The following is a 27,165-nucleotide window of genomic DNA, read 5'->3' on the forward strand; positions in this document are numbered from 1 at the left end:
TATAGACACACACACACACATACTAATTTTTTTTTATATTTATATTTTGATTATATATATCTTAAATTTTTTTTTATTTTTTTAAGTGTGGCCACATGATCCAAACGATCATTAAAATTTAATTGATAATTCTATTTTTTAAGGATGATATTTAGTCTCTTCATATTCAAATTCTAATTCCGTCCTGATTAAATATACATAAAAATATAAAAAAAAACTAGAGTTATTTTATTCTAAAAAGGAAATGAACATATTAGAAGCAAATTCGATCCATTTTGAAATTTACAACTGATCACATATACATAAAAACAATCAAATTAATTTTCCGTCAAAAAGGAGAGATCTAGAGGGTCCCGGGAAGAAAGAAATGAGAGGCCGAGCAGAAGGAGCCACGTTGTCGGAAGGACGGAAATAGCCAACGACGTCAACAAAATAAATACAGTTTTCTCTATGTCAAGCGGGACCCAACATAAAATAATGTAAACGTTAGCGAAGGGAACGGCAGCAATCAGAATCATGATTCACTGAATATGGGTCCCGCATCGTCAGAAACAAGAAACAGAAGGTAAAAGCAGATTATCTGGCGTCTGACGTGACGGATCCTATCCTCCCAGGTACCTGATTCAACACAATTGAAATGGACGGCCCAGATTTACTCTCAACCGGTTCTTCCTCAGGATGGTGCAGGGGGGTATTATTTGTGCTAAGTTAATAGAACAATTTTGGTCCGTCCAATTCAATTGTACTCAGTCCGGCAACGGTCATTCATTACAGCTAACTTGATTAAATTAAAATTAATTTATTGTAATCTGATCTTTACATAGAGGAGAGCATGTTCATCCATGTAAAGCAATTGGTTGTCCTTTTTCATTCCTCTTGCGAAATTCCACCATTACCATCTTCTCAATTCCCTCTATCTTTTCATTAATTTTGATCAAATTGCTCAGCCCAATCGCTTATTCGATTGAGACTATGATAGATAGCAGAAAGATTCCCTTGTACAACAGGATATTGAATTGCAATTTACAAGTATAATCTTTGACCTGTCTCTCTAAAGACATGCATGGATGAAGCCCCTTTATCTCAAATGCTTTTCATTGTAAATGACAAACACCAGGTATATATGCAATTCAAATTGCATTACAAATATCTAAATTTACACAAGCAGTAGCCTTACAAGACCTTCCAATTCCCCAACCAGTAAGGAACTAAGCTGAAAGGTCTCCTACTTGCAAAACTTCTAGTGCTATCAACCAGCTTGAACCACTGGCTTTTCGGATCGCAATCCTGGTCATTGCTCAAGCACTTGCAAGGATTGGTCACAATCCTCTGGCCATCATTGCCAACATCTAAACATACAGAATTAGCATTTCCCGAAATGTTGGCCGCAAGATGCATCTTTGAATCAGATATCAGCTGCCACTTTGACTTGGAGTCCGAGCAAAAAATCCCAATCTTCGCCGGTTGACCAGCACCTTCGGCTTTGAGACAGAACAAGCTATTTTTCAGTGCCAGAGTGTTTTCTGGTGTGTAAATCCATGCTGGTGATTCAGTGCACGGGCCTAACTCGAGCGGTTCCATGATGGATTTTTGTACAATGCAGAGTCCAGTTAATGGATGGAACAGCATTTTGTAGGTTGAGACATCTGAAAACCCTGGACCTGCATAATATATAAATAAGTTTCTATAGGTGCAAAGGTGTGGTTTAAACAAAAAAAATAATTTGTGTTGACAATTATGGTTTAAACATTATGCTATGGGTTAAAAAAATCATTAGGCTCATTATATTGTCAGATTGTTAGCGTTCATCAGGCCTTGTGTTTAATGGGAGCATGCACAGTGTATGGTACGTAATTCTTCATAATACAAACCAGAACTATATACAAGTTAGTTGATATACCTCGAAATGGTTGTTGCAATGCTTGAATCCTCTGTAGTATACTCTGATTCCTAAGCTTGCACCAGTCCCAGGCTAGCAACCCATACGTCTCGTCTGGCGAATACGAACCTTCTCTCATGTAGTAGCTTCCTTGGAGGCCCCACAAAGCCCAATCCAAGTCCATTTCGGCGAGTGCACCCAACACGCATCCGAAATACCGGTTGTCATTCTCGTTCGTGCCGCGAAAATCAAGACCCCATTCACTCAGCAAGAGGGGCCAACCTTGGTCCAGTAGGAACCCTGCTCTTCTCATGACACTTGATGCAATGCGACCGCATACTTGGTTCTGGTTTCCGGTACGCCAGGCTTGGCCGTCAGAGAAAGCGTACCAGTGTAACTCGAAAATGTGCTTACCGGTGTAACTTAAGTTCACTTGTTTTCTTGCGAGAAAGCTCAGGTCATTGTCGAAGCTAAGGCCGGAAAGGACTACTAAGATGTCCGGATTTGCCGCATGGACTGCCTCGGCCCCCTTCTGCATGTTCCTTCATTATATATAAAGTTTATATATGTTAATACAAAACGCAAGTCCTATTTTAATTATGTAAGAAAACCTGAGCCGTCCTATTTTATGGTCTGTCCATATGACTGTTATTTATGAACATTCCTAGTTGTTATAATGGCTCACCAAATTTTAGTTATAACTAATTATATATAGAGGGATTCACTTTCACCCTTTTTTGGTGACACTGGATTACATTTTCAAAGTCCAAATAGTAGATTCAAACCATTCAACATGATGGATATATTAAATTGTGCTTGCAGATGAAATTTTACATTTTTTTTTGAATTTTTTTTACTATTTATTAATATAATTACAAAAATTAAATGGTCTGAAAACAACGATTTTGTAAAATACTTAATAAATAGTAAAAAAATTTAAATAAATGTAAAATTTGATCTGCAAGTTAATATATCCATCATGTTGAACGATTTGGATCGACTGTTTGGACTTTGAATGTGTTAACAATATAGCAGTTTTAAAATTATAACTTCAAAATTATACGAGTTTAAAATCATAACTTCAAAATTATACGAGTAAGAAAATTATGTTGTAAAATAATAAATAACTACATGTTTATACGTGATACATATTTGTTAACCAAACATTGTTATATGTTTGTCAAAACTTCATATTTACCGGTATCGATCATGCATAAATTACTTCCAACATATTTGATAGATAACAAACATGAATTGTCTAGAAGCAACGTGTTTGGTTGAATTTTTTTTACAAATTTGAATTATGTATAAATGACAAATTAAATGTAATCATCTAAGTAATAATTAATTACTTGTTCTTAACATTCAGCTAAATGTTATTACAAGCTACAATGAAAAAAAAATTATCCAGAGGTAGTGAACGGTGGACGGAACATTAATAGTCATCTGGACAAATTATTTATGTAATGGGCCAGATATGAGCCCAATACATTACGGCCCAAAATAGTCCACATAAGACCTTGGCCCGTTAAAAACCAAGGTTTCAGAAATTTAATGTGATATAGGGACAGCACTTTTTATAAAGAGAGAAATTGTCACCTTGATAGGAACTGGTTAACCGACTGAAAGGAACCTAACAAGTTAAAATTTTAAAGTTCGATCATTCAAGTAATTTTTTATAATAGAAAATATGATAGAGGTAAGATATACCTGTACCAATCATCAACATTTTGCTTAGCTCCTCGCAGTTCGTTTCTGAGGCTCATACCGACTACATTTGAGACGCCATTGAACATGGTTGCCATTTTGGTTAGACCAGCAATCCATACATCGGGGACGAAGTACTTGTCTCCGAAGAACCCGTTTCCATCAGAGCTGCTGCAACACCAGCCCGGTTTGCTTATTTGGTTATCCAATATCACCATTATGTTGTTATCTCCTAGGTTTGAAACCACTGCCTATATTTACATAAGAACATATTTTTATTCAAGTTTGGAAAGAATATACAAAAGAAGTTTTTGAAAAGAAAAAATCACCTGAAATGCTTGGACTAGTGTGAGATTCAAGAATGATGGGTTATTAGCTCGAATTCCTCCAATGGATTCAATAAGGTTCAGAGCCTGGAATGACTGCCGAACAGTGAGAGATGCGAAGGAATTATTTGTAACCATGAAAGTAGCCCAAGTGAGCCTAACACAATTGAAGCCCAGAGAAGTTATGGTTTTGGAGATCACATCCACTGGCTGCTTGCTTAAGCCTTCAGCAAACATTGGCTCAAGGTGCGACGGCCAATTTACACATGCCAACTTGACCCGTTTGCCTGACCCATCGACTATCCACCGTGAATTGGTCGATAATTGTGAACTTGCCACAGAAATGTATAGGCTGAGCATAAAGGGAAGAAGGAGAAAGGACTTCATGTTTTGACTTTCTGCAGTGCACTGTATGAAGAATAGGAGCAATTGATAGGGGATTTATTCTGAACGCTGTCACTTTCACTTTGCTTCATTTTGAGGAGTTTGCAGCTTAAAAGGTTTCTAACATTTGAATTCTGGGAATGGAGTAATGGTCACCACTTTTTTCTGAATTTGTAAGTCTAGAAATTAAAGATGCTTTGTCTTTCAAGGTAAAGATAATGAGATCAATGCTGTTCTCCTACTTTCACATTTTGTGGGAACGAATGTTTGGTTGGTGAGGGGTTCAAGATAAATGACAAAGTTAGGGGTCAATTGTGGAATAGAGAAGGTAATTAAGTTGATTTAAATTCAAGTTTCAACAATACCAAATTGTTCTAAAAGGATAATATATAAAATTGGCCTCAGTTGATTTCGTGCAATTAGTGAATGGTCAAAAAGGTAGATGTTATAGTGGACTCGACTAATAAATTATCAAATTTGATTGAAATATTTTGTGGGAACTAGATTGGAGGTCCATTCAAGGAAACCGAAATATATTTTGAATATTTTCTTGGTTAGCGCATAACAAGTCTGAAGAAATTTCGAAGGCTGAGAAAAGCCTGCTTATAAAAGAGAGGTGTCAGGAAATAAAATGATCATCTTACACCCTATTTGGATGAAGAGTAGAGAAAGGAAGGGGAGGTGAATAATAGAATGGAATGGAATGAAATAAAAAGAAGATTAACATATTTTAACTTCTGTGTTTGAATCATTAATGAGAGAAAATGAATTTAATTTTTTTTTCCGTCTTATTTCTTGTCTGGTTGATTAAAATTTAGAAGATTAATGAAAAATTCAGTGGCTGTTATAAATTTGTGACAAAAAATATGAAAATTATATTGGTAAGATATAGGATTAGACATTTGTGTTATTTTTCTAAAAGTATTTGCAGCAAATATTTTTTTCCCATTTGTTACATTCCAAATTAAAAGGGAAACCGATTCTATTAATTACAATGATACAAGGTTAAACCTTTGACCTCATGTATCCTTCACCGCTAACATAATTTTGTCAACCAAACATGATTCGATAAAAAGTTTTGTTTTCTTTCCATTCCCTCCCTTCCTCTACTCTCCATCCAAACAAGGTGTTAGATGACTTGGATGAGTGTGCCAATAGCTTAGGTTGGAATTTTCAATTAGAAATATGCTATTCGAAACAATGCTCAAATTCCCAATAAGCAGACTTTCAGTTATTTTACAAGGTGGAAACAGTAAAAAGATTCTAAAATATTTACTTTCACAAAAAGGAATGTGAACTAGCAGCCTAGCAGGATGAATTGTGTTTGCCAGAGACTTCAAATGACGAAAAAAACCACATACAGCCTGAGTTACGTCATTGTGTAACAAATTATGCTCAAGAAATAAAAAAAATTGGATTTGAATTTGAATTTGAACAATGCAACCAAATAATTAAACAAATTTCAAAACCTATGACCATTATTTCCTTCCACAGTAATATTATCTCCAGAAACCATACCAAGCTTGATTTGATTTAAAAATAAACAAGTCACTGTGCAACAGATATTACTCTGACACTGAACAAGCATTACTTTCACTGTGCAACAAAACCTAGGACCATTATTTCCTTCCACAGTAATATTATCTCCAGAATCCATTGCATGCTTGTTCAGTGTCAAAGTAATATCTGTTTCACTCCGATAAATCACATACCAAGCTTGATTTGATTTAAAAATAAACAAGGCACTCCTGCATTGCATGATTTAAAAAACTTAATAGTTTAGTTTTATCAGCTTCTGAATTGCATCCAAAGTGCCAAATTGAGTACTCCCCTTATCTAAATAATGAAAAACACACAATTTAGCTCAATGTTGAGGAATTTGATAGCAAAACTAAATTGCATGGATCTTGTCCAGCTAGACAGTTGAAAGGAATTTTCCATATTATATTTATGAAGTACTATCCTCCAGCTCAGATAAGCTAGGGTTACAAATTTACAATCCAGTAAGCTAAAAAGAATTCAATTCAATTTAGTGGGGATGGAATGTTCCGCACTATAAAATGGAGTAGAATTTATATCAACAAATCGTTTGGCATCCAAAAGGATTCCTTTCTAACGGATGATATCTTCAGGCTATATTACGGAAACATTCAAGTGAACTTCTTTGCTGTTCTGAAAGCAACTATAAAATAACTTGCTTGCTTCCATTCAATTCTGACAATTCTTCTATGACTTGCAACCAAATGCAGTGCAAGAACAGATATCTAAAGTTTACGCACTTGCTAAGAAATCAGACTGCAGTGGAGAGGCTATCAATAGGCAACTTGACAAGAGCATCATAAACAGATCAAGAATCAGGCTGGCATAAAACAAAAACAAAAAATAAAAACCATCAAATTAGCTCTGCATTAAACTTCTTGAGTGACATGTCAAAGTAAAAATACCAGATAGAAAGAGACATTGTACCTTGTAGGCTTATATAGCTAAGTCTCTTGATAGCAAGCCTGTCGCAAGGTGCCTTCCTTCAGGTTCTTTAAGGTACAACTGCCCAGTTATATAGTACTCGAGATTTGTAACAGCCTCTGCTTTAACTTTTGTACCTAGCTGCTTCAAAGATGGCAAAAAGCTGCCAGCAATAACGTCCAATATTTTCTTAAACTGAGACTTATATCTCATATAGAGAGCGAATCCAGCCATCTGTAAAGCATCAAAAAAGAAAAAAAAGAAAGAAAGAAGAGAAATTAGCAGATAACATAGTCCATATTTCAACATTTGGAGCCCATGTAACAGATTTTTGTTGAAATAGTCCAGTAGCAAGGCTGCAGACAGATCAAATTTTATCCAATTTGATCAGCATCTGTATCTGTAAAATCCGGTGTCAGATTTACTAACGGGATCTGTTCGGATAACGGATTGATTATGGGGAAACAAGCAGATGTGTCATATCGGGTTGTGGGTGCATTGCCAAGTGATCTTACCAAAGAGACACTACTATTGCTGAAGTTCTATACTCTGTGTGTGTGTGTGTGTACTGTTTTCTTAATGGATGGCTCGTTACAACAAATCCCTTGCCATTTATTTATTTTATTTTATGTCCACAATAGTTTCAATAGTTATTAACAATATGTTAAGGAATGTAAAATACTGAACCAGGTGACAGAGTGGTATAGTTAGGTACCATATGAACAGAGGGATGCACGTGCTGCAAGTGAAGCTGGTCTTGACATTACTGCGGTAACTTTATTTGTGAACTTATTGAAAGGATTGTAATAATATAGTTTTCAAAGGGTCTAGTTATACTTTGGCTTTGAAGTTCTACTGTGGTTGTTTGTAATACTGAAGTTCTACTCTGGTTTGCTTTGCTGAATTTAATTGATACTATGTATGACTAAGATATATCCATGAAGCCAGATACTGCACTTGATATCGGTAGTACCTGACCATCACACACACTAACTGAATAATACCGAGTTAGTACTTATTGATTGACACTGCTTGTTAAAGCAATCCAAAAGGTCTTCGGGTTCTGGTTTTGCTGTCTTTCTAGGTTGGTGAGATATTGTACATCCCAGTTTGATGTATGTATGAGTAAAAACCTGATATATATTAATAAGAAATAGGTGGAACATACGTATCACTTTTGTTCAAAATATATATATATATTCAAAATTCGAACAATAATTCTTATTTATATCTGTGTTAGGTAATACTCTTCATATCCATATTTGTCTAGAATCCAAACCGTGTTCATATGCCAGATCAGTATTCAATCCAGGTTCACCCATTTGTAGCACAATCATTGCACAGTACAAAAATTGCTAGATCAGTAGCCTATGTTAAAAACAAGAACATACCCTAAGAAATGCTTCCAATGCAATGGCAGTTGAAGTGGTAGCTGGGAGACGGTTCAGGCACATTGCAATCCATTTCCATCCCTCATTCAATCCATAGGGCTTGTTCACCCCCTCAATCTCTGACTGCAAATATTGGCATGCACAATGCAAGTAGATGATAAATAAGTAACCAGCTCATCTGCATAGTTGGTTTCATATAGTGTAATAGAATTAGTCCTATCATATCAAGAGTCCACAATCAGATTTAACAGCTTTATTAAACCTAACCAACACCCAAATATCTTGAGATACTAATGAACCTTAAAAATTACAACAAGACGGAACCAAGTCAAACCAAAACCCAACATAACTCAATCTAACCTGCAAAAAACACACTTGGGACTGAAAATTCAGTGTACAATAAACCAAAACTGACCCAAAACCCAAATCTAATGCAACTAAAGACCTGAACAACAGGAAAATTGAAGTAATCTGTAATCCGGAACATGTGCATAACCTCATCTGAACCAGATTGACATAAAAATGCAATCTGTCTAGAACGATGTGACCAGAAATTAACCCAATATCAAGCAATACCAACAAGTATACTCGTTCCCAGTTAAAAGTGGGAGAAAACCTGAATGATTGCAGCATATAGCTTCACATAAGCAGAAACATATGTCAGGTAAGCCTCAGTACTCTCCAGCTTCTCATCTTCTTCATTGTAACCTATCATCTTGTAGTATTGTTTTGTTCTGGCAGATGCCTAAGCAACAACAAATTCACAACTTAGCAAGGACAAAGATGGAACCAAAGCAACAAAATGATCGAAGGTCACCTGCCAACTTACATCAGAAGGTCGAAGATACTTTGGGACTGTATATATGCATACTCTATTAAACTCAGCCAAAATATAATCCATTGCATCTGGGAACTACAAAGTGAAAATGCTTTTAGTAAACTAAAATAATACAGGTTTTCAAAAGAAAACAAAAGAAAAATTTTGGATCCCTTTAAAGAATAAATGTGTTTCTGGGTGCAGACAATGATATAGGCAAAAGTTTACATGTATATGCCCATAAATGAGTTTTCAAAAATGAATTAACAAATAAATTGACAAATTAGTACACAAATAAGGAAGCATTTACTACTACAAAAAAGACAAAAAAGAAGGTCAAAGACACAAAAGGGAAATCAATACCTGTGATGTGACAAGAAGGATAAGATAACCGCAAGCAAATGCAGTTCCCTCAAATGTCTTGTCTTTGCTATTTCTGTCTCTGCAGAGGGAAACCACCTACAAGAGAGAGAAAACCCCATCCAGTTGCCAAGCAAACATAAAACAAATGGATCAAATAATGTCTAATATAAGATTGGAAGCTACCTTGTTGGCAAGCATGCAATACGTAAAGGGACGGGGGCATTGAGCATCATTTATAGCAGCTATTAATTCTTGTGATCGTGTTCTTAACAAAAGAGAATAAATTTGTATGAGTTGATGAAAAGATGCAACAACATGAAACAAAAAGGCAATGAAACTGGCAAAACTGAAGAATAATTCAGAACACTAAACTAGCACAAGCACATACCTGACATTATCTATTATAGGCAGTAGCTTACCAATGCACTTGGCAATACGTCTATCATACTTGCCTAATTCCTGCATTTTCCAAAGCTAACTACTTAGTAACAGGTAACAGTTCAGTTGTGACTGGTAATGGTATGGTAAAGTACAATCCTGAATGACGCCCACCTGGGAACCAGTTACATTAAGATTTCTAATCCTTTTTAACTATCTCATTGTTTACTTGTGTTTAATTGACAATATTTTTTAATTTTCCAAACTTCAGATGTATGTTGAAAATATTTGTATCAGTTTCCTCACCTTTGTGAGAAGGGCCATCTCAGGTATTTCGCTCCGCAATTTTAGTCTCTTTGCCTCAGCTTCTAAGGCAGCAGGAGCTGCAAGTACCTTGACACCTATCATACATTCACCATCCATATAGTTAGCATGTTGAGTTTCTCGACTTATGACTTATTATTCTATCACATGAAAATCCTCTTGCTGTCATGGAAAATGCAGCGTACCTGGAAGATGGCTATTTTTTTCTTTATCAAGATTCTGAGGTTGGCTGGTGACTGGGTTCTCCTTATCTGGCTCAGCATTTCCTTGGTTTCTAACAACCTGAGTGTTAGCTTCTTCTCTTTTTTTAGCAGCCTCAAGTTCTTCAGCCCTTTTTCTCTCAGCTTCTTTTTTTGCAGCTTCTTGTGCTGCCTTTTGTCTAGCCTGTAAAGCATATATATAACTTCAGGTTCAATCAGTGCTCCAAAACTTGTGGAGCACAAAAAGATGTAACCTGTTCTGAGTTCTCTGCGACTTAATACCTAAATTATGCAGTATTTGAACATTATACTCAGCATTTCTTATGCTTGCAGCTAACACCTGACTTCTTTAGATACATGCAAATGGGATGCCACCGTTGCTAGTCAAGGTAATCAGTTAACTGTATAACAACATAACTTCGATTGTAAGTCTAACAGTGCAGGAATCTAAACTACTTTTGAACAAACCTCTGCTTCTTGTTGTGCTTTTTCTTTCCGTAACTTCTCTTCAATGTGTGCTCTCTCCAATCTCTTTGCCTCCTCAAATGCAGCTGCATCATCCCTTAATTTTCTCTCCATTATGCGGGACCTCTGTTCATGGTCCCATTGGACAGCCGATAGATGTCTATCAACAATCTCTGCACTGCACAATCAGAAAGTTATAGAATTTTCTGAAGGACGAAAACATGCATAGACATGAAGAATGAATGGTAAAGGAATGAGAACATACACATTTCTTTGATACTCCATGTCTTGTCTCCGATCAACCTCTTTTCTTGCTTCAGCATATTTATCAATCTGACCAAATCGGGAAGCTAGCCTCTCCATTTCTTTACTATGGCGCATGTCCAACGTCTTTAATGTACCCCTAGCACGCTCCTAGAAATTAGATTGTTAACATCAATCAACTAGTACCATCTTACTTAAATAGTTAGACTTTTAGAATTAGGTTAACCATTTAGTTAGGCTAATGAAAAATAAAATTCTGAAAAGAGAACCAGCATAGAACTTGACCAGTTAAAAATAAAATAAAAAGTTACAACCTATACTCACTTGGACTTCTAGCAGATGCTCTCGGTTCAGCTCCAAAAGAAGAAATTCCTCAATTGAAGGTTTGTTCAACAAAACATTTTCTTCCTTAGGCAACTCCTTAATCAGCTCTTCATCAGAATCACTAATAGTAAATTTTGGAGAGAGAGACGACGAGAAGATCAAGAAGAATTAACATCTCATTAAAATGAACAATTGACCAAAAATATCAGTTGAAATATTATAATATTTTGACCTAGTGTTGTTTACCTCAAGGATAAATCATTGCAAGAAAACCGGTTTTGTGAAACTGGTGTAGTAACTCGTTCTTCCTCTTCACTGGTGCTCTCAGATTCCTCTGAATCATAATTAGTCATGTGCCTAGTGTTCTTCTTTGTCCCTTCCTTATTTTTTGTTCTACCAGTAGGAAGGTTCCTGAGACGAGGAACAAAAAGCAGCATTTGATAAAAAATAAAGCAAAAGACAAACTAAAGAGAGTTTTCTGCAAACAACAATTTTACTTTATTTTTTGGTGATAGCAAATAGCAACCAACAATTCTAATGTTTACAACTACACACCTACCATTTTTTAAGATATGTAGAGAAAAATTAAATTTTAATTAAGATAGTGTGATATAAGAGGATTTTCCATTAGTGGAAGTAAGTTTTATTATAAATTGTTAAACTATTTCCCTAACTCTATTGACATTTTCATGTGTCCAAATTCAACTTAATGAAGCCATACAGATTTATCTATTTGATCTGGGAATAAAATATTTGGTTGGCAAAAAAAGGAAAAATACAATAAATTTGGGGGCAATTAGGTCATTCACAGCTATGTTGGGCTTTTGACAGTAAATATACACAACTAACCCAAGAGGTTAGGTCTTAAATGTAAGTAAAAAATGTTAGGTTCATTGAGCAATTGAAACAGATGTAGAGCTCAGTTTGCAAATCCCCTCTTAAAGAAATGCCTTAATACTAAAGCCAAATTAATAGTACCATCCACGAATAGGTGTCAAATATGAAGTAGCCGCGTGCTGCATCTCAAGTGACTTTAGTTCTTTAGTGAGACTACTAAGGTCCCAATTGGGTTCAGGGTCCAATGAAGGGATTGAAGGTGATTTCTTGGGAAAACTGAACTCCAATCTGAGAGAATCCCTGAAAAAAAAAAGAAAAAAAGAAATTAGTTGGCATCACAATTAAGAAAGGGTCACCTCAGCCCAGTTTGGTACTCGATGCAGTATCAAATTTAAAAAAGTTGGATTAACCAGTAATTCAGCACAAACTCTAGGCTTCAGACTGGTACGACATATAGGTTACTGATATTCTTTAAAACGTTTACTTGAATAGTGCTCTTCTTTAATTTACATAAGAATAACCAGAGTTGGATAGAAGAAAGTGCCAGTTCAGGAAAAATCAAACTCCAGTTGATCGCTTAGGAAAGAAAAAACAGTAAGGACATACATTTTACAAGAAGTGGTCTCAAGAAAACCCAAATGCGTCAGATGTTGAAAAACCAAAGCAGAAGGTTCTGAATCAAACGGAATAGCAATATATGTCTCAGGCAGTCTTGACCTTGCGTTCTTGATCAAGGGACGGAGGAGAGTGATGTAAGTTGGTGAAGGCTACACCACATGTATGCAAGTGAGAGAGAATGTAACAAGCAAGCTGCAACAGAGAGCAAGAAAATCAGTATTCTTGCAGAAAAATGGAGATTCCTGAAAAAACATAAAATATATTGAGATATCAAGGTTTCTAGGCCTGCTAATGAGCGGGTCTCAGTCCATAACCGGTCTGTATCGAAATTTGAATGATAAATGTCCAGTCCATAACCAGCCCGAACTTGAGGAGTTTTTGACCATGTTCGGTCTGTCCAACTCAGATCATTACAAACCCCAGTTCAAACTGGCCCTGTTCAGACAAAAATATATGGACAATCAGCGGGCTGTCCATTGAACAACCAACGGGCTTTGTGTGGACAACATATATGGACAATTTAGATAGACGAAAAAGTTATTAAAACTTGTGCTTTCTCCAAAGAAGAAAAATTTAGATAGATTTAAAGATATAGCCAATAGCCTGTAGGCTTAAAAATAATAAAACTTGGAACTATCAAAAATATAAGTTAAAAGAAAAGAAAGAACCAATTTCAAATTCTTACCCTGAAGCACGTACAATGAAGATGGTTCTCTTCCCAAAAATAGTAGGCACCTGTATAACACAGCATCAGCAAAAAGAAGTGCAAAATTAGCAGCTCTGACATTTCATTCAACAAAACTACATGACCTATCAAATCATTCAGAATCACAAGAAAATAAAAAGTTCAAACTTTTTATTTCTCAAAACGAGTGGAACAAATATGCATCAGCAAAAGAAAACGGGGAACAGTACAGGTCAAGGAAAGTTTACTATGTCTACTATGTCCGAACTCAAAGGAGAACTATCGCTATTGGTCTACTATGTCCGAACTCAAAAGGAAAGTTTGTACCTTGAGAGGAAGTGGCGGTGGCGACTGAGAAGAGGCGGCGTGACGGAGGAGAGGAGTCGCCACGCAGTGGCGTAGCCAGGAATTGAGCCAGGGGTGGGCAAAACAATTCAACAATAGATACAAAATTTTCAGCTCTAAACAAAAAATTTAGGGTTCAGCTCTAAACAATTTAGGGTTCAGCTCTAAACAATCTATAATAAAACAAAAACAAGTAATAAATAAACAATTTAGGGTTCAGCTCTAAACAAAAAATTACAAAATCAACCTAAATCGGGTATAAACAGAAAAATTCAGTATACATACTTGAATAAATTTATATACTTGAGAAATCAAGTATAAACATACCTAATTTAATCAATTTATAAGGCAGTGCAGTCGTCTTGATTTTACTCAATCCATGACTCAATTTAATCAATTTATAAGGCATACACCACTGGACTCAATTTATAAGGCATACACCATTGGACTCAATTTAATCAATTGAGAAATCAAGTATAAACATACCTTATTTAATCAATCCATGACTGAATTTTACTCAATTTTATCAATTTATAAACAGAAATCAAATAGAGTTAGGGTTCAAATCGCCTAAATACCTCTCTTCTTGAATCAGCGAAGGGTCCGCCTGTGCTCAAATCGCGAAGACCGCCTGTGCGGCTGTGCTCTGAATCAGCTAAGGCCGAAGGGTTCGCCTGTGCCTGTGCTCAGCGAAGGTCGAAGGGTTCTGGACGCTAGATAAGGGTTCGCCACTTCGTCTCCGCCTGTCTTTTTGAATCGCCTTCAATTCTTATTATTTCTCCGCAGCTCCGCTTCTTTCTTTTGAATCAACGAGCTTGGTGAATTGTGAGTCCAGACGTCCAGTAGCTTTCTTTCTTTTTCTTTGAATTGGGCTTTGGAATTAATAATAAGAATTTGGGCTGATGTATTAATAATAAGAATTGGGCTGATGGCCTGATGTATTAAAATTGATTTTGTGGGCTGCAGAGGGAGGCAACAACTAATTCAGAGGTGGGCATCAATTGAAACTCATATATCCGGTAAAAAAAAAGATCAATTTCCAGGGGTGGGCAACTGCCCACCCCTGCATTGAATTGGCTCTGCCTCTGTCGCCACGGACGAGAAGCGGCACCGGCGCGAGCGAGATAGAGAGGCGGACTGAGAGCGGTGGCGAACTGAGAGCGAGAGATTGATTGAGTTGCTCAAACGGGAAAGAACTGCTCCGACCAAACTTTGGGCTTGTAAGTAATCGATCAAAACTGGTTCGGATGTAAAACTTAATTGATCCGTATTACGGACCAACCCGTACGGATATGGACTAGAACTCCAGCCTACTGCTCCAGTCAGAGTAAGGATTCCGGTATTTCAAAGACATTAATGGACTATAATATGCATATTACCATAGATGGACCAAACTTTGGTCTCTGTTCAGATCACAACTCGTCCAGCATCAATTAATTACTATCCGGCCCGGTGGACTTTCTGTCCATTTAGCTATGCCACTATAAGCAGGGTGCTAATGTGCGGGCTTTAGCTCGAAGCCCAACCCAATAGAATGACATGAAGGTCCAAACTCAGATTCGGCCCGTCATGATGAGAAATGGTCGGATTAGGCCCGGTCGAACTCAAACCAACTTGCATTTAAGTATTCCACCTGCACTCCCGAATTCAGGTTGTATTTCAAGATTCACAAGTAAATAAAGGACGTTGTACAAACTAACATCCAGAATTTTCTTTTTCCAAAATATCTGAACGTGGTAGATCAAAACGGTCAGCATAAACCGCTAATTAGTGGCTAAGATTCTTTCTGGACATTTTGATCTATAACGTCTTGTCCACGTTACAAACAATTAATGATGTTTTTCTTATGTATCAAATTTCCTCAAATCTCTTATTCATTGTCAATTTTTTTTATTTTCTTATTACTAAAAATTTCGGTTTTTAAGATTCTTTCTCAGCAATAATAATGGATTTATTGGAATTCGTATCGTTCACATTAATTTAGAATTTGCGTTAATGCGAAATAAATCTGGACCGACCGATCTGTGTTGATACAAATATTAATGCGGAGGATACGTATTCATTTTATTATCCATTCGATTTTTTAAATAAAAAGCAGTAATATCTTTATTTTAAAATATTAAAATATTTAATATTTAATTTTGCACGGCATACGGTCACAAATAACTTGAAGCACACATTTATATCATATTATTCATCAAATATCTATTTTCTCTTTGGTTTTTGTTTAGATAATTATATGAATGCGTAGTTCGCATAATTAATTACACGGTCGGATCCACGTTAGCTGAATGGCTTCATTTTAATTAGAAAGTAGAATTAGAATGTTTCTAAGCTCACAAACTTTTTTGATGAGCTTAATATTAAAATTTATTAAAATGACGGATTAAGACCGTTAAAAACGATCTACTTTACTAGTAATGTGTTTACATGTTAAATATATAAATATATAAATTAATTTAATATAAAGTCAAATTATAAAAAAATAATTGAAAATGAATGTATTACAATTAATTCATAAACCTTATTTTTTTTACTGCTTGAATTTACATTAAATTAATTCAAATATATATAAATTTGACATGTATACGTATCACTCATGAGTCATAAATTAGATTGACTTCAAATGTTTGAATTCATTATTTGAAATCATATTACGTAGATTTTGAAGTTAAACTCGCTAATTTTTTGATGAGCTTAAGAACACTCTAGTTCTACTCAGACATAATTTTATTATATTTTAGAGTAAAATATTTAGAGTATTATATTTTTGTAAAAAAATTACATATTTAACCTCTATAATTTAAATGTTTTCTTCCGTCCGTGCATAATAGTGTTTCAAAATTTAAGTAAAAATGAAGAAATTTAAGGGACACGTTCAACAAATAGGCATGAAGTTGTCAGATATTTTTAAAACAAATATTTATTTAAACAAGTATTCATTGACGACAACTATAGCTTGACAATTTTGACAACTATAAAAAAAACTTATAATTTTGAAATCCAACAAGTAAACAAAACCTATACTTGCAAAATGATGAAATTGAATGTAAATTTTATCGTCCATCAAATGACATAAAATTTACAATTCTTCATTTTTAGGGATATCAACGAGACATTATTTTTTTTTCTAAAAAATAATAATTTAAAAAAGTATTATTAGGATTATGAAGATAAATATCTGTCAATATATTATAATTCTTTAAAGTTTGGAATAAACAAAAATGGAAATTCCAGTCATAATAGATGTTGCCCTTGCGATTAAAATGCTTTGCATTGGTTTCCAAAAAGAGCATTGACATTTTGATGGAGTTCTCAATTATTACCAGAAGCGAATATGAAAACTTGGAACAATATGTGGTCATCATTATTTCTGTGTTTTTTAATTCTCTGAGGCCATGTTATTTTGTAATGTGCGGATCGTAGTGGATTGCTAATACCCGTTCGGGTATTATCCGTTTTACCCGGCCCGTACCCGTTACCCGAGGTACCTGTACTTAGGGATGGCAATGGGCCGAGCCCACGGGTATTCTACCAAGTCCAGGCCTGGCCTGCCTGTTAAAAATCAATGGCCCGCCTGCCTGGCCCAAACTGATGGGCTTGAAAATTTAGGCCCGACCTGCCCATGGGCTTTTCATCCAGGCCCAGGCCTGCCCGTGCCTGCCTGCCTATGCCCATGGGCTGCCTTACCCGGCCCGGCCCGGCCCTACCATGCCCAACCAAACCAACAATAATTTTTTGTACAAGCAACAATTCAACACAAGCAAAAATTAATACTAAGCATATATTAAAAAATATATATCCAAAACGATATGGCAGCACAGCCCTAAGCATAAATTAATACTATGCAAAACAGCACAGCAACAAAAGTTTTCAAATACAGCAAAACAACACAACAACAAAAGTTCCAACACAGCAAATCACTTTACTATCCAATACAACACAACCAAACAACAACACAACAAAGTATAATCCAGCACAAGCATAATTTAATACTAAGCTAAAAATAAAAATTTAACAGTTACACAAATATTATTTAGCACCTAAGCAACAAGCACACCTCACCTAATACTTCTCTTGCTCTAACCTGCTAGCAATACCAATATCATGCTATAGTACAAAATGCTAATTACTTTACAGTTTTACAAATTATAGTTTTAGTAGTTCATAAAAAAAGAGAGTTACCTCAACATCATTAGTAATAACAAATCACTACTCTTCCTCTTCTTCTACTGCTCTGATCTGCATAATTAATTCAATTATGTTGTTTAATATAAATTAATTTGTATAATTTGTATGTTCTTGATTTTATTTCAGCACCTTTTGTGTACAGTACTCACAATTTTAAGTAAACTAAGTGATGAATAAACTGTACAAAATGCATGGTATCCTTTCTTTCAAGGGCTACTGTCAATTTTTCTAAGTCACGGACAACCAGAAAGAAAGGACACATGGCATAATTCTCTTCAGAAAGTTAAGGAAAAATAGAAAAAACAAAATACCCTGCTATATATTACAGTTCCAACATCATCTAAACTGAACTTACTTGTAAGATCTCGTGTATTGGTACCAATAAGGAGAGCAATTCAGAAATTGAATACCCTAATTCTTATTCAATCTCATCCCTGTCCATAATATCATTCTCTTTTAGCTACCCAAAAAACCATTAGAAAATCCCTCATTAACATAAAAGCCCTCTTTCGAAAACAGACTTCTTTGATAACATAAACACAATCCATGATAAGTTAAGAACTAAACAAAGTTCAGCCATGATATATTAATAAGGCTCAATGTTAAAATCAGAAAATTAAAATCAGACCTTGAGAAACCTTCTTGGCCCACTCCTCTTGACTCCAAGTTCCTATAGCACTTGTGCATACAAACAATGCAACATAAGAATTATAGCAACTGTCACGGCAATTATTAAAATTTTCCTTTATTGTTTAGAATAAGTATTTGTACTAAAAATGTTTTAGACCTTTCTTTTCCGGCCATTTCTTTTCATAGTTCCGAGTATAACTAAAAGCATTCGATTTTACCCATTTCTCCACTTTTGATCCAGTTGGTAATGGCGAGTTGCCGACAACCCTACAAACAATTTATATAGCTTAGAAGAAAATAGAAGATGTACCGTGTACTCAACACTTGAAACTAATAGGGCGGAGGTGAGGATATGCTGCTGGCGGCGATCTAACGGAGTGAATAGCTGCCGAGCCGCGGCGATCTGACAGAGTGGCGGAGATCTGCTGGCTGTGGTCGTGGCCTCGGCGATCTAGCGGAGTGAAGCAGAGAGAGGCGAAAGAGAGAAATGAAAAAGACGAAGAGAGTGAAAGAGAGGAGGTAAGCCGTGGAAAATAAAAGAAAAACCCTAGACTGCTCAAATGCTCCTTTTGTATTAATATATAGGCCCAACGGGCTGCCTGTGGGCTTCTGTTTAAGCCCAGGCCTGACCTGGCCTGTTTTTAGGCCCGGCCTTACCCGGCCCATCACAGCATCGGGCCGACCGGGTAAAGGGCAGGCCAGGCGGGTATGACCGGGCCACCGGGCCAATTGGGCTTTTTTGCCATCCCTACCTGTACTCGTGCCCGGGTATAGGCGAGTAAACGGGTACATGGGTACGGGTTTGAGACGGACCGGACTCAATGATTCGGGAAAAAAATCCGTCCAATCCGTACCCAAAACCCGTCTACCTGCACCTGTTTTACCCGTACCTGCACCCGTTTATCCGACCAACTTTACCCGTTTACCCGTTACCCGTTTTATTTGAAATTCAAAAAACAGAAAAACAGAAAAAAAAAAAAAAAAAAGTAAACAAAAAACAAAAAAAATACCCGACTACCCGTACCCGAGGTACCCGTACCCGTTACCCGAGACAGACACGGGTTTGAAACGGGTAGGGTACACTTTTTTAAAAACCTACCCGACCTACCCGTACCCGTTCTACCCGACTACCCGTCCTACCCGTATCCGCCCTACCCGACTACCCGTTCCGGATATACCCGAGGTACCCGTACCCTACCCGAGAGCAAATGTCTAGCGGATCGTTTCGTACATTAAATTCATATCTCTATTTTTAAAATTTAAATAGTTGATCCAAACTACTTAACGCTATTATTATATGAAAATATATTTGGTGATCAAATTTTATATTTTTTTGAAATTTTTTTACTACTCTTTTTTACAGGTAGAAAATCACTACTTTCGGATGGTTCAGAATTTTTAGATCAAGTGATTTTTTAATTGTCTAAAAAAATAGTAAAAAAAAATTCAAAAAATATAAAATTTGATCTTCAAGTATATTTTTATATAATAATATTGTTGAGTGGTTCAGATCAACTATTTGAACTTTAAAAACAAAGATATGAACTCAAAGCACGGAATAATCCGCACATTAGAAATTATCATAGCCTCACTCTTCTGTCAATTATACTTGCGTGCATGAATCAAAGTGCATGGGACATAAGACCATCTCTAAACCACATATTCACATCATCCTAATCCATATTTGACTATTATTGTTAGGCTCACAGCCTGTTTTAGTTGTGGACCGCATCCTCTGAGTCGGAAAAAAAAAAAAGGATACATTATTGTGGATAGTTGTTGGGTTTGTCTGAATTGATATTATATTATTATATAATTTATCCATTCAACCGGTAGCGGTTCAAACGAATCGGATAGTGATAAAATTATATTTGTATTTATATTTATTTTTCGAATACAGATGTGGATCAGACATTACATGGATATAAAACATATTGAATCTTGAATAGATATATACATAAATATTATCATAATACATATTAATAAGTTGTACTTTTTTTTTAGCATAATAAATTGTATTTGAAAAGACTTGAAAACATTGAATTCTGGATGCTTCCACTGTCTTTAATCTTTATTTATATATTTTGCAATATTGGTCATTAGAGGGACAAAAAATGTACGTAGTTCTATATACTTTTTAAGGGGATCCGAATCTCCAGTCAATTTGTTGACAGCTAAAAAAATTCTGTCAACTAGATTCATTCATTCATTCATTTATATTCTTAACGATAATAATTAAAGTATATATAAGTTATGTTTTCTTAAAATCAAATATTTTGTACACTCTAATAATAATTATTCTAATTATGAGTTAGATGGACAAATAAATTTTGTTGGCAGGATTTTCAATATTATAAATAAAAAATCGTGTAATTGGAAAGCATATTAATTAGAAGTTTATTAATTCTCTGTTGCTCATTAAAGATATATCATCTCTGGACAGTGATATTAACGCCACAATTTATTTTATTAACACAATATCTTCAAGTAGTTGAGTGAAATGGACAATTTTGTCCCCTCATAAATATCGATTATATATAGTTGTCTACGTATCTTTTAATTATATGCTATGATCATTTATTACTAATTGGTTCTATAATTGTTTGATCTTTTCTTCTTATTTTGTAAACCTTTTAAAAGAGGAGGAAAAAAAAATTAAAATTTCAAGAGGAAAAAAATCTAAAATTTCAACCATTGAGTGACATGAGAATGAACCAGTTTATTATCTTTCTCATTATTCTTTCTGATAAATTCAAGAAGGTTTGGACCGGCTATGATTGTCAAACTCCTAGTAGGTGTTCTGGTGCTTACGTGTATTGTTTTGCCTTACTTTAGTATTTGATCTAAGCAGTGCATACTTTAAACTGTTGGAAATTTTAGTTTGTGAATTCAAACCGTAAGTAGTGAAAAGCATACTGCTATAAAATCATGTATGATTTATATAGATGTAAGTTATCAAGATTTATATTAATGAAACAGGGTTTGGCCTTTTAAGAAAAAAAATGATCTCCATTTAATTTTAATTTTTTTTTATGTTTATACAAGATTTTTATATAACTCGAGTAAAATGTTATGAGTATTATATGAGCAAAACTGGGGTGTAATATGTGCTCACCAAGAGGGACTGTGAGCACACCTTCAAAAAATTATTGGATTAACTTCGAACCAGTAATTCAAACCGTTGAAATCCAAGTACATCGTGAGTGATGCATATACATGCAAAAAAATGATGAAAAAATAGTACATAAAACAATAAAAACAATTATAAAATGATTATTGTTTTGGCCGCTTGATCATGTGCTTGATAAATTCAAAACTCTAAAATTTTCACATTTACATGCATCACTCACGAAGTATATGAATTTCAACAGTTTAGATTTGTAGTTCGAAGCCAATCCGATAGCATTTTGGAGGTGTCCTCACCAACCCTTCTTGATGAGCACATAACATCCTAGTTTTGCATAAAAATTAATCTTCATTTACAGTATGAAAAATTTATATGATTGACTCTCATTTACATTTGACTTTCATAGAATGTCCAATAATATGCTCAGAGGATTTGAAGTTTGGTAATTTTATCATGGTGATGATTGAAAAATCATGACAATTACTTTTGTGGAGAATAAATTAGACGCTTCGGGTTACATATATATGAGACATGAAACTTTGTTTGATGAATTTATTGTTTAATTACTTTAATTACTTTTGCTATAAAATTCTACCACATATATGGAAATTAATATACTTACTATTTTGATTTTAACAAAAGAAAAATAAAGCGAGAAGGAAATATAGGTAGCATAATATACTTACTATTTTGAAATGTGTTGGGTAGCTTGATCTCTAAGTTATAATTAAAAAATATATATATATATCATCTCATGAAGTCGGTATGAAGTTGGTTTGAAGTTGAAGGAACAAACAAACTTGACAAAATTGGTTTGATGAAAAATTGGACATCCATATTAATACGAATCTTAAAGTTACCTCAGTCCCTAATTAAAAAGCTGTTCATGAAATTCGAGCGTTGAGATTAACGGTCTGGATTCTGTCCAATGTTTGTGGATATGCTCTCTTTTAGATTTGAATAAGAGAATAACTATTGGAATTTAACTACTAAAAGTCTCAAAACCGAAAGGATCTCTTCTAATAACAAACTCTCCATTGATCCTCATCCTCTTGTTTTACTATAAATATTATTTTTACTCTAGCCATAGCTCCAAAATACTAGCCTAGCAAAAAAAAAATTAAAAAAAAATGTCCCCCCTGTGTCTTCTCCTATTACTCTTTCCTCTTCTCTTCCTCATTGTGAAACTCCAAAAAAGTCGAAGAAACCCTTCATTTCCATGTCCGAGAAAATTGCCCATTATAGGAAATCTACACCAACTTGGTACACATCCCCACCACTCACTTCACAAGCTCTCTCTTAAGCATGGGCCCCTCATGCTTCTCCAGCTTGGCTCGGTACCAACACTTGTCATTTCAACTGCAGATGCTTTAAGAGAAGTACTTAAAACAAACGACATCAATTTCTCGAGCCGACCATCTTTATACGCTGCCAAAAGATATACATACAATCTCCTCAGCATATCTTTTTCTCCTTATGGGGATTACTGGCGACAGGCGCGGAAGGTATGCATCTTAGAAATACTCAGTACAAAAAGGGTGCAATCCTTTCGCAACATCAGGGAAGAAGAAGTAGCTAACTCAATTGCTGGTATCAGAAAGGCAGGCTGTTCTTCAAACCCGGTGAATCTAAGCGAGGCATTGCATGCTTTATCTAACAATATTGTTACTCGGGTGATGTTTGGAGACGGGATTGTTGCTCGCGGATATGGTAAGATTTTGGAGGAAATGCAACGGATGTTGGGCGAGTTTTGGGTGGCAGATTACTTGCCGTGGTTCGGGTGGATTGATGCCATTACCGGGTTAAGGAGAAGGCTGGAGGAAAATTTTAAAGAATTGGATGAGTTCTATGATCTTGTCATAGAGGAGCATAAAAGATCAGGTGGCGCTCAGGATCATGAGATCAGAGATTTGGTGCATGTGTTGCTTCAGCTGCACAAGGATCCTGTTTATGGCATGACATTTAGTTCAATGAGCCATGTTAAGGGGATTATAACGGTACGTTTTTCTTAAGCATACTATAATTATATTGTTATCCATTCGTCTGATCGATTTGTGTTCTACCATGTCACATTTAAAATTTTTCATGCGCAAATCTCAAAGAAAAAGTTTTTTTTGTCTTTTTTTTTTTTTTTTTTTTAAAAGAGGCAAAAAGTCTATTTCATTACTGAAATTGAGTTAAATACAAAACATAATGTTTTGGTTCTTACGTTGCCAGTACCCTAGACCAACTACCAAGCGCAAAAGAAGTAAGATAAACCAGTGCATACATCAACATAAGCATAACATATGACAAACACCAAAAGTAAGTAAGAGTTGTTATATCTAAGCCACTTATGAAAGGGCTGAGGCTATTATTACTACTAGAGCAAAACAAGATTCTGAACTGCATCATCAAGCTATGGAGTCACTGGTGCATCTCCAGTGGGCTGATCTATCACCATGGAAAGTGGCATGTACTGCCGAAGTGGTATTGCATCCTCAATTACTGGAAGCCAATTGCCCATTGCATCCTTGAACTTCTGTTTCATGTTTCCTGTCCAGTATAGACACAAAGATTTAATTGTTAGTATAATGTTTCGAGCAGAGTTAATTGGAGCATTGGTAAAACAGAGAGCATTTCTATGTTTCCACAGGGACCAGCTGACTGCACTAAGAACTATTAGGAAACCAACCTCATCAGTATGATCAAGTGTCTTAGAAAAAATTAGAATATCCTCCCAAGTATGCCACTGAAGCATGACCTCTTGGCTTTGCCCTAACCAGAACCAAACTTGTTGAGCTAAATGACAGAGTAAAAATAAATGGTCTACTGATTCTTGGTGGCAGCAAAAATGGCATTGTGTGTCACCATTCCATCCTTTCTTGATCAAGTTGTCTTTGGTTAGTATAAGTTTTTTGTGTCTGAATATCGACAAATTAAAATCAACAACTGAGATCGGAATAACAGGGTCTGTTACCCCTTTGGAATAACAGCAAATTTATTTCCGTTTAATAGCCTTAATTTAGAAATCATAAATGGTCTAGAATTTAACCGACTTATGTATTAGTATAAATAGAGATATGAATCTGTAGGAAGTAGTGCATAAGTGAGATATATACAAGCCGTGTAATAGAAGAAGCCTCTTGTATTCTTGTTTTAATATAAGAAAAAATATTTTGAGTTTGCGTTATCTCTCTTTTCTCCACCAAAATTCTAATTTCTATCTAACAAATTTTCTAATTGCAAGATTAACCACTAATTAACCAGTCAATAGTAATTAATGCATGTATATCATGTTGTACTAGTATATCGTTAATTGCATAGCCTTTTTATTTAATTTTAGTGCATTGACATTATGCAATATCGCCTATTGGCTTTCACAATATTTTTTTACTTAACATTTTAACAATAAACAACAAAAGTAAAGTATATTGAGCATTAACTTCATTTTTCTTTTAGGATATGTTCGCTGCCGGAACCGACACATCATCCGCTACTCTAACATGGACAATGACTGAGCTCATGAGAAATCCACGAGTCATGATCAAAGCAACAGAAGAAGTCCGAAAAACAGCCGGCAACAACAGAAAGATCGAAGAACATGATTTCCAAGACCTCACCTACTTGAAGCTAGTTATAAAAGAGACGATGAGACTCCACCCTCCCGCTCCTCTGCTCATTCCTCGCCAAACAACAGAAACGTGCGTAATCCAAGGTCACAATGTTCCTCCAAAAACTAGGGTTATTATCAACGCAAGGGCTATTTCTCTCGACCAGAATACTTGGGATAGTCCAGAAGAGTTTCGACCCGAGAGATTTATCGATAGCAATGTTGATTTTAGAGGCCAAGATTTTAGTCTTGTGCCGTTTGGAGTTGGCAGGAGGAGCTGCCCAGGAATCAACTTCGCATTACCGGTGGTTGAGCTTGCTTTGGCTAACCTTTTGTATTGTTTTGATTGGGAACTGTCGGCCGGTATGGCGAAAGAAGATCTAGATCTGGAGGAGGAACTAGGGTTAACTGTGCACAAGAAAAATCCTCTTATGTTGGTTCCTAGTCTTTTTAATAAGGTGTTAGATTGATTTGAGTAGCAAGAAATATGTGTAACTATATATTTAGCATTTATGTCGGTTCCTAAACTTTTTAGTATTTAGCAAGAAATATGTGTAGCTACTCTTATATTTAGCATTTTTATTTAGCAAGAAATATGCTGGTTTCCTAGACTTTTTTTTATAAAGAATTAACAAATAAATGACATTTCTTGGTAGTAAAAAGCTACTTTCATATATTTAGTATTTATTGTATTATAATTATCGAGTTCAAATTACGTAAAGCCTAATTTATGAACCTATTTTTTTTATCAATATCGTGCTACAAAATATATAATGTTTGAACAAGAAGGCCCGTTTTATTATAACCTGCCTTACACTTTTCAAATCTACAAAAGCCCAGATGAGTCAATGTAATAAACAGATTTGAGGCCCGTTTTAGTACCCAGCCCATTAACCCTTTACACCGGGTGATCCGCTCTCGAAGTTTCATGGCAATGCTATGGCCGAACTACAACTTTATAGAAGTGTGGTAGGTGCGCTCCAATATGCCACGATTACAAGACCGGACATCTCCTATGCGGTGAATAAGACATCTCAATTTATGCATGTCCCTACCGATTAGTATTGGAATGCTGTCAGACGCATTTTGCGCTACTTAAAGGGTACCCTTAACCATGGTCTTCGGTTCTCTTCTCACTCTTCCTTTGAGCTCCATGCCTATTCTGACTCAAATTGGGCTAGTTGTCCCGACGATAGACGATCGACTTCCGGGTTTTGCGTGTTTTTGGATCCAATCTTATCTTGTGGAGCTCCAAAAAGCAACATATATACGGTGTCTCGGTTTAGCACCGAAGTGGAGTATCGTAGTATGGCAGTGGCCGTAGCCGAACTCACTTGGCTCCAACAATTGCTCAAGGAATTACGTACATGTACCATTCACATTTAAACCGACCCTTTGGTGCGACAATCTTGGAGTGACCTTCTTAGCTTCATACAATACATATTGAAATAGACTATCACTTCATTCGAGAGAAAGTTGCGGCTCATCAATTGGAGTTCGGTTCATTTGTTCTAGAGATCAAATTGCAGATGCATTCACCAAATCGCTCTCTAGTGCCATACTTGCTTTTCTAAGAACTAAGCTTACTATTGAGTGCAATATTACGTGCTTTGCCTGCGGGGGATATTGGACAGTCAACTCAAACGGTCAACTTAGATAGAAGTTAGATTAGTGAGGCAGTTAGGCAGTTATGTTAGTTAGACTCAATGTACTGACAGATGAGTTGTATCAGATAATAGATTCAATTGTATTGAGAAAGGCCTATATAAAGGCTGATGTACGTACAAACAATTCAGAACTAATGAAAACAACTTGTCTATTAATTAGATGCCCTATTTTGACACCATTTTCAAAA

The 27,165-nt window shown here is 35.6% G+C and overlaps 3 protein-coding genes and 1 long non-coding RNA gene across 8 annotated transcripts; 1 reads left to right on the forward strand and 3 right to left on the reverse strand.

The window, feature by feature from the left end:
* Positions 1-903: 903 nt before the first annotated feature.
* On the reverse strand, positions 904-4,715 carry LOC144566144 (glycosyl hydrolase 5 family protein-like). Its single transcript, XM_078316049.1, has 4 exons — positions 3,916-4,715; positions 3,590-3,837; positions 1,901-2,421; positions 904-1,661 (listed from the first exon to the last, which is right to left on the reverse strand). The coding sequence occupies exons 1-4, from the start codon at positions 4,297-4,299 to the stop codon at positions 1,174-1,176; spliced, it is 1,641 nt and encodes a 546-aa protein (XP_078172175.1). The 5' UTR covers positions 4,300-4,715; the 3' UTR covers positions 904-1,173.
* Positions 4,716-6,211: 1,496 nt separating this feature from the next.
* On the reverse strand, positions 6,212-14,580 carry GLE1 (nucleoporin GLE1-like protein). Of its 5 annotated transcripts, none has more exons than XM_078316048.1 (19): positions 14,349-14,577; positions 13,753-13,776; positions 13,426-13,475; positions 12,729-12,932; positions 12,264-12,422; positions 11,532-11,696; positions 11,286-11,406; positions 10,963-11,111; positions 10,701-10,875; positions 10,218-10,416; positions 10,015-10,109; positions 9,719-9,789; positions 9,514-9,595; positions 9,331-9,426; positions 8,980-9,063; positions 8,767-8,895; positions 8,151-8,273; positions 6,763-6,993; positions 6,212-6,655 (listed from the first exon to the last, which is right to left on the reverse strand). In XM_078316048.1, coding segments are annotated over exons 4-18 (1,872 nt in total). In that variant the 5' UTR covers positions 12,731-12,932; positions 13,426-13,475; positions 13,753-13,776; positions 14,349-14,577; the 3' UTR covers positions 6,212-6,655; positions 6,763-6,771. The 5 variants fall into 5 exon arrangements, 4 of the variants coding, with proteins under 4 accessions (XP_078172174.1, XP_078172173.1, XP_078172172.1 ...); XM_078316047.1 differs by having other exon boundaries at positions 13,753-13,886; XM_078316046.1 differs by having other exon boundaries at positions 13,753-13,943.
* A 3,095-nt stretch (positions 14,581-17,675) lies between these two features.
* Positions 17,676-18,645, reverse strand: LOC144565907 (uncharacterized). The gene is made up of 2 exons (XR_013515062.1): positions 18,590-18,645; positions 17,676-18,012 (listed from the first exon to the last, which is right to left on the reverse strand). It is a non-coding gene; the product is annotated as an uncharacterized LOC144565907 (long non-coding RNA).
* Positions 18,646-22,776: 4,131 nt separating this feature from the next.
* On the forward strand, positions 22,777-25,986 carry LOC144566054 (cytochrome P450 71A9-like). The gene is made up of 2 exons (XM_078315915.1): positions 22,777-23,715; positions 25,160-25,986. Exons 1-2 carry the CDS (start codon positions 22,849-22,851, stop codon positions 25,778-25,780), a joined length of 1,488 nt encoding a protein of 495 aa, XP_078172041.1. The 5' UTR covers positions 22,777-22,848; the 3' UTR covers positions 25,781-25,986.
* Positions 25,987-27,165: the final 1,179 nt, after the last annotated feature.

Source organism: Carex rostrata, chromosome 15 (genome assembly GCF_964058835.1).
Source record: "Carex rostrata chromosome 15, lpCarRost1.2, whole genome shotgun sequence".
Taxonomy (NCBI): Eukaryota; Viridiplantae; Streptophyta; class Magnoliopsida; order Poales; family Cyperaceae; genus Carex; species Carex rostrata.

Coding starts and splice junctions, on each gene's coding strand:
- LOC144566144 (XM_078316049.1), bottom strand. CDS start 4,299: ATGAAGTCCTTTCTCCTTCTTCCCTTTATGCTCAGCCTATACATTTCT. Junction 2,422..3,589: donor AATGTTGATGATTGGTACAG/GTATATCTTACC, acceptor TATATAATGAAG/GAACATGCAGAAGGGGGCCG. Junction 1,662..1,900: donor ATTGCAACAACCATTTCGAG/GTATATCAACTA, acceptor TATATTATGCAG/GTCCAGGGTTTTCAGATGTC.
- GLE1 (XM_078316048.1), bottom strand. Junction 10,110..10,217: donor AAAAAATAGCCATCTTCCAG/GTACGCTGCATT, acceptor AATGTATGATAG/GTGTCAAGGTACTTGCAGCT. Junction 9,427..9,513: donor ATTGCATGCTTGCCAACAAG/GTAGCTTCCAAT, acceptor TCTCTCTTGTAG/GTGGTTTCCCTCTGCAGAGA.
- LOC144566054 (XM_078315915.1), top strand. CDS start 22,849: ATGTCCCCCCTGTGTCTTCTCCTATTACTCTTTCCTCTTCTCTTCCTC. Junction 23,716..25,159: donor ATGTTAAGGGGATTATAACG/GTACGTTTTTCT, acceptor TTTTTCTTTTAG/GATATGTTCGCTGCCGGAAC.